We start from the raw sequence: 6,250 nt of genomic DNA, 5'->3' as shown, positions 1-6,250 counted from the left end.
GAGAAGGGGCGGAAAACATTTAAGTATTCGATGCACAAATGAATATGCACCAGTGTCAGTGGTCTTGGTGCAGCCAATGAGTGCAGCCATGAAGCAGCACATTGAGTGGAAACTGGCATCATTAACAATGCAAAGGGCAAAGTTTACCACTCTTTTTGGCAGGTGGCTTGTATGATGGGTTTCTCGGGAGCTAAATGCACTCCACTTCTCCACATTTGTGTGCTTCAGTTTCCAGTACCGATGCATTTTGAAGTGGCCAGCAAAAGAAAAAATACCTTTGTTATATGGCCCTAAAAAACAGAGATGAAATCCATTTTTAGCCATGGCAGATTTACGGAGATTACGTCTAGCAGAGGCTTGGATATTGTTGTGAATATGCATGAGAAAATTGAACGACAGGAGAGATCACACGATGTAGCACAATGCCTGTTGAAGAACAACAGGAATATGAAACACAAATGAATGGCTTTAGTGCATATTACTCAGAAGAGAGAAACGGTATGGCCTTAAACTAAAACAATGTGACTTGCTGCCAAGGTCATTGAGCGTGCTAATGATTACTCGACATTCGTTCTCTGCCAACAGGTACTTTAAAGGCAACAAGAGCGTATTATTGATGCTGCAAGCAAATCTAATAATAATATGCAGTTGCTCTGTTATGACTTGCTCTTGAAAGAAGCGGAGTGTGGGTTATTCATCCTTGACTGTATTGTGCACGGCTCTGCCAGAAAGCTATACAGTCACAATCATCCACTGTTCTGGAGCTTCAGGGTCAGCCAACAATGAGTATACTGCCTACAGGAGATTCTATATTTGTCGATGTGATGGTTCAATTTCTACAGAACAACAGGGGAATTAGAAAAACACAATTTCAAAAGGGAAAAAAACAACAACAGTATATCGACCATGGCAGCTTTAATTATTCATTTCAGGGGAATTGTCAGCAAATGTTTTTGTGTGTGTGTGTTCAGTCTATTTCATGGTCAGTCATTCACAGCCAGGTTATTGTTAGGCACGACCAGAGAGATGACAATATCCGGCTAACGAGAGATAACATGGCAGACACGAACAATTAAAGGTGGATTCGATGGAAATCAAAGAGATGTATTAATGGATTATTTTTCGGAGAAAAGAAAGTGATTTAGTTTAGAAATAATCAGATGGCATTTTCATCGAGTGAAGTAATGTTTTTTCTAATGATGAAAATGAATGAAAAAAAAAACATCCTCGGAGGGCGGCTTCACCTTGGCTTCTGTTGCATGAAATTGAATCTTACAAAAATCTGCAGCCTGGACAAAAACGTTATTTTCTGAGAACACAGTGTTATTATGAAGCTGGCCAGACAGAGAACACAGCAGGAAATGAGCATCCACAAAGAGCTGAACACTGTGACCTGGTCATTTTAAAAAGGCTGGACAGCGCCCTCTTGTGCTTGACACACAGCAGTGCAGTTCATCAGCATAAAGTAGATTCTACAAATTTGATTTTATATATTTCCTTTAAAGCCAGTTTGACCTTCAGTGGCACTTTCAAGAGATAAATGAAGTGACGTGTTGTTCTTTACATAGAGGCCCATGTAAAACTTTATTGAAAGTGTACTCCACATAAAGGTACAAAAAAGAATATGAGATTAAATAAATTATGATTTATGAAATATATTCAACTGGGATTTAAGTTTAAATCAAATTAAAATGATCATTTTGAAAATTATATAAAAACAAAAAAAAACATAAGCTATGAAATTGGGGGAAACCTTTGTTATTCTCATGTATATGTGATGTACTATTTATAGTCAATAAGTTCACAATAAAATCAATGTGACATTACACTCAGTTTTGCACAACATATGATTTTCCATTCCTGTTGAAAAAGTAAATAATGTATACAATAGCAAAATAAATGTATCATCATGACTAAAAACTATATTTGTTGAAAGTAACGTATTATATTTTATGTTTTTATTATTATTATTATTATTATTGTTATTAGAAGTGGCAGTATTCACAATAAATACCTTATAACATGCAACAACAACAACATGCCAACTGCCAATCAGTGCCTGGAAAAATGTTATTAAAGAAAAACCTTTCCTCTAGCAACAAACATGTATGTAAAACATTCAATGGAAGAAAAAACATTTTCTTCACAGAATGAATCACACATATGTTTGTTGCATTTAGCCTCCATGCAATTAATCATCATTTAATGCTACTTGAAATTGAAGATGACTTTTCATTAGATAGGATAGACCATCTAATGGGATACAGACCAGTCAATTTAAAAACAAAAAACATTTTTGTTTAGGAATAACTATAGCTTCCTAGTATCCCAGTGACGACGCCCCGATGTGCGCAAGCGCAGTACAGATCTAGGTGAAAACACGGAAGCTCCATTAACGAGGATACAAACAACACGTCGCTGTAATCTTTTGTCACAACCTGTTTTAGTCACGAGTAGCGGCCTTACAGCACACCTGCTGTTACACTGCACTTTATTCTTGCACGGACAGTGATCCGGGGGATGGCTGCCGTGATAAAGCTTCTGTAGTCGAGCTGCTTGTGCCTCATTGAAACGCTGAAAACAGACTGTAATAATCTGCTGCGCAGCTGAACAAGATGCCAGCTCGTAACGTGGTGTCCAACGGGACACCTAACAGCAAAGTTAGGTACTCCAGGTTAGCCACTGATGATGACGGCTACATTGATCTACAGGTAAGAGGCTAACCCACCATCAGCTCAGTAGCCGACACCCATGTGTCTGAGTAAACTGCATCAGAGTGATCTATGTTGGGTGAGGAGAGGAGACTCAATCTGTGCCTCTAGGAGATGATAGCTCTGATTCACATGTGCAGTTTGAGCAACAGTAACTGTCATATTGTGACAGACTGAAGGTCAGAGTTCGCCCACGTACACATGTATGTCAGCCACTGGATCAAAACACAATATACTAAACTTTCCTGCAATTCCAGTGATTTGGTGTTTCATATACATAACACTGAGCACTTTTGAGTAGAGCCGTACTTCTGGGGCTGATGGCGATATTATAGAGTAACTCCAACATAGATATTGGCTAATGTGTACACCTCTTTTGCAGTGATCCCCCAAATGTGGTTGTCAAACCCATGTGACAAAGATATGTAATGGAGGCAGGATATTTAACAAGTTAGAGCACTGAAACAGAAAATTTCACTGGGAATGTAATAACTATGAAGTAAATATTAACCAATGATATGTAGCCTATGTATATTTATCCCGACACCAATATTAGGGAATACATTTTTATTTTTGACTGATCTCTCAAGTATGGTTATCAAATATTTGTGACAATTACATGTAAAGGACACAGGATAGTTTACGATTTAACAAAAAACTATTTGTTTTATTGTTTAAAATGTCTTAAACTTAAACAGCAAACCTAGCTTGGAATGTTATAGTTAAAAAGTTCTCCAAGAATCTTTTTCTAAATTCTGTTCTGTTATTTTTTTTATATTGGTGCATATTGGACAACATATACCAATATTTCTCAATATATCTGTGGTATGCCAACATTAGCAGAGAAAATCGACCCAATCAAGTAATTGGGTGGCCTCTACCTTTGAGAAACAGATCAGTGGTCAAAACTGAAGCAGCAGGTGCTGAATTTTCCTGACCTTCAGTGCCTAGTATGGAACAACCTCCCAAAAAAACTACATTTTCCATGATCCAACTCAACATTTGTCATGTATTTAGTACATGTCAACTACTTTTAAACTCCATATCCTCAGTATGTAGCCACAGAGAACATTTTATAAGTGTTTTGACGGGCTCAATAATGCTCTGTATGAATGGTTAATGGACCTCACTGTGTCAAATTGGTGGGTTTACCCTTTAATTGAATGCAAAAAACACTGACATGACAGTTTGGTGGATGATAACAGCATTAAGTCACAAGGATTGCATTGCATAACCAACTCAATTTTCATCTTCAAGTGCAGAATGTGGCATGACAGTTTCATGGTTCGTGCCAAGAACTTCAAGTACATTATGAGCCAGACTAATTTCCCTGTCCACTTCAGTACATGCTTGACAAAACCAGGCACTGCCACAGAACGCCTGCTGCGTCAGAGAAAAGTGTTTTTAATGAAATATTTCTCCTCCTCTGCAGTTCAAAAAGAGCCCACCCAAAGTCCCATACAAGGCCATAGCTCTGGCTACAGTCCTCTTTGTAATCGGCTCTGTGTTAATCATCATTGGCGCCCTTCTCCTGGCTGGATACTTTGGAGTGGCTGTGAGTACTTGTACAGAGTTTTTACAGTATTTCACAGAATGAATAGTGTGTTTACCTCTAGTAAAATGAAGGTCTTACTGAGATGTTTTCTCCGATCCAGGACTCAGACCGAACCGTGCCTGTTCTTATCATCGGGATCCTTGTCTTCCTGCCTGGAATTTACCACCTACGAATAGCTTACTATGCATCAAAAGGCTACCATGGCTACTCCTATGATGATATCCCCGACTTTGATGACTGACCAACACCACAGCTTCAGCCTCAGTCTTCCTGCTTGAATATACTCACAAAATTTTCTATGATTGTGTAAATGAGTTGCAACAAAATCTGAAAGGTTTTGATTTTTATTGTGATAGTGTTAACTACCTTGGTAGTTGATGCCAACCTGCTGTTGTGAAGCCAAACCAGTATCAGACATTGTTTGATTTGTATATTTGTTTTGTTAGCTTGATAAACTATTAAAACTGTAATTTGATCAGTTTCTTTTATTCGTATTTTGTTATTTTTATTAGTTAGTTCATCCGCACGCAGAGGGACCTAAAAAGCGACACTCGGATGCATTCAGTGTTCAGATGCTTTACTTACATGAAAGTAGAAATAACCCACTGTGAAAATGATCCACTCCAATTAAAAGTCCTCACTTAATATATTCTGTAGTTTGGTTTGTCCACCATATGATCACTATACTGTATAACACAGTTTGCCTCTCACTCTGGTTAATTCTTCTTAATACTGTACAGAGTTTTTCTTTCTTGGAGGATTTCATGTGATTAATTCCAATCCTCTGATCTCCATATGGTGCACCTGGTCTGTGCGAGGAAACATTGTCAAACAGGGAAGTACACACGCAATTAAGAGCTGGCTTTCTGTTAACCCCTTCCTCTAATCTACGCTATCAACTAATCAATTTCAACATCATCTGAAAAGATGCTCGTGAAAGACATGGCTACCACCTGCTTTTCCTTTGCAGGGTAATGTCATGTGTGAACCGCACTGTCGGTAAAGGTTGCACTTGTACTGAATAGTCCTTTCAGATGCTTGGCAACCAGATATTTAAGCAGATATTTTCAAGGACAGTCGCTTTGGTTGTCTTTGTTTCCCTTTGTCCTAAATGTGTTGACCCGATCAGCCACCGACCAATCAGCCATTATTAGTCAAATCAGATTAACACTTCACATCAGCTCAAATCCTTTATTTCTGAAGACTGCCTACCCTTCCACAAATCACTCAAATTTTCATGTAAGGTACTGTGGACCTGTAACGCTCCTGGTAATTAATTATTATTACTGTACAGGCAGGCTGTATAATTACATGAAAGATAAGTCTTAACAAACAGTACAGCGGGTGAGCAGACACATTATAAACCATCGGTAAGTGTAATATTCTTAGAATATTCAAAAGATTTAACAGTGTATGTTCTAAATTCATAACGTTGCAAGTAATCATGGTAAACTAGAAACACAATTATAACTTTTTCTTTTTTTTTTGTATGTATGTCACTAAAGTAATTCGACATAAATACACTAGGACATGGCATTGACCCTTGTTACAGTAAGACAGGCGCCCCCTCGTGGTGACACAGACTTATTCTTGGCACTGGATTGGCTATTTTAAAAAAACACTGAGCTAACTGACCACTGACAGTTTATATAGCATGGTAGATTCATTTATCAGTAACTTCCAATTTTCTGTTGGAGGACAAAAACAGAAGTGGTTTTGAGGTAAGACAATTAAAATATTTCACAAGTAGCTTTCAGTTACAAAACTCTTTAATTCTATAATATAAGTTTATATCTATACACAGACAATGTGTTTAACGCTTCAGTAACAAAGGAGATTCCAATCCGTTTTTAAGAAATTGTATTTATTTTTAATCACGCCATGTCATGACATCTTAGTGGTAAAGAATCAGAAGTAGAAAGAAAGTGTTGACAGGGCTGTTGAGTCAAGAGTCAATAGGTATCAATGAGCCTTGTTACTTAGC

The 6,250-nt window shown here is 37.7% G+C and overlaps 2 protein-coding genes across 5 annotated transcripts in view; both read left to right on the top strand.

Moving 5' to 3' along the window:
* The first annotated feature begins 2,351 nt into the window (after positions 1-2,351).
* tmem230b (transmembrane protein 230b) lies at positions 2,352-4,749 on the top strand. The gene is made up of 3 exons (XM_030415913.1): positions 2,352-2,711; positions 4,144-4,266; positions 4,367-4,749. Exons 1-3 carry the CDS (start codon positions 2,616-2,618, stop codon positions 4,505-4,507), a joined length of 360 nt encoding a protein of 119 aa, XP_030271773.1. The 5' UTR covers positions 2,352-2,615; the 3' UTR covers positions 4,508-4,749.
* A 1,100-nt stretch (positions 4,750-5,849) lies between these two features.
* The window catches only part of igsf9b (immunoglobulin superfamily, member 9b), a 36,420-nt gene continuing 36,019 nt past the window's right edge, over positions 5,850-6,250 (top strand). The window contains exon 1 of one of the 4 annotated variants that reach the window (XM_030417822.1): positions 5,850-5,987. The gene's annotated coding sequence lies outside the window, so the exon portion shown is untranslated. The remainder of the gene's footprint in view (positions 5,988-6,250) is intronic. The other 3 variants (XM_030417820.1, XM_030417819.1, XM_030417821.1) reach the window with 3 other exon arrangements.

This window comes from Sparus aurata, chromosome 5 (assembly GCF_900880675.1).
Source record: "Sparus aurata chromosome 5, fSpaAur1.1, whole genome shotgun sequence".
NCBI lineage: Eukaryota > Metazoa > Chordata > Actinopteri > Spariformes > Sparidae > Sparus > Sparus aurata.
The sequence above is the reverse complement of the archived record's forward strand: the minus strand, read 5'-3'. Positions and strand labels throughout refer to the sequence as shown.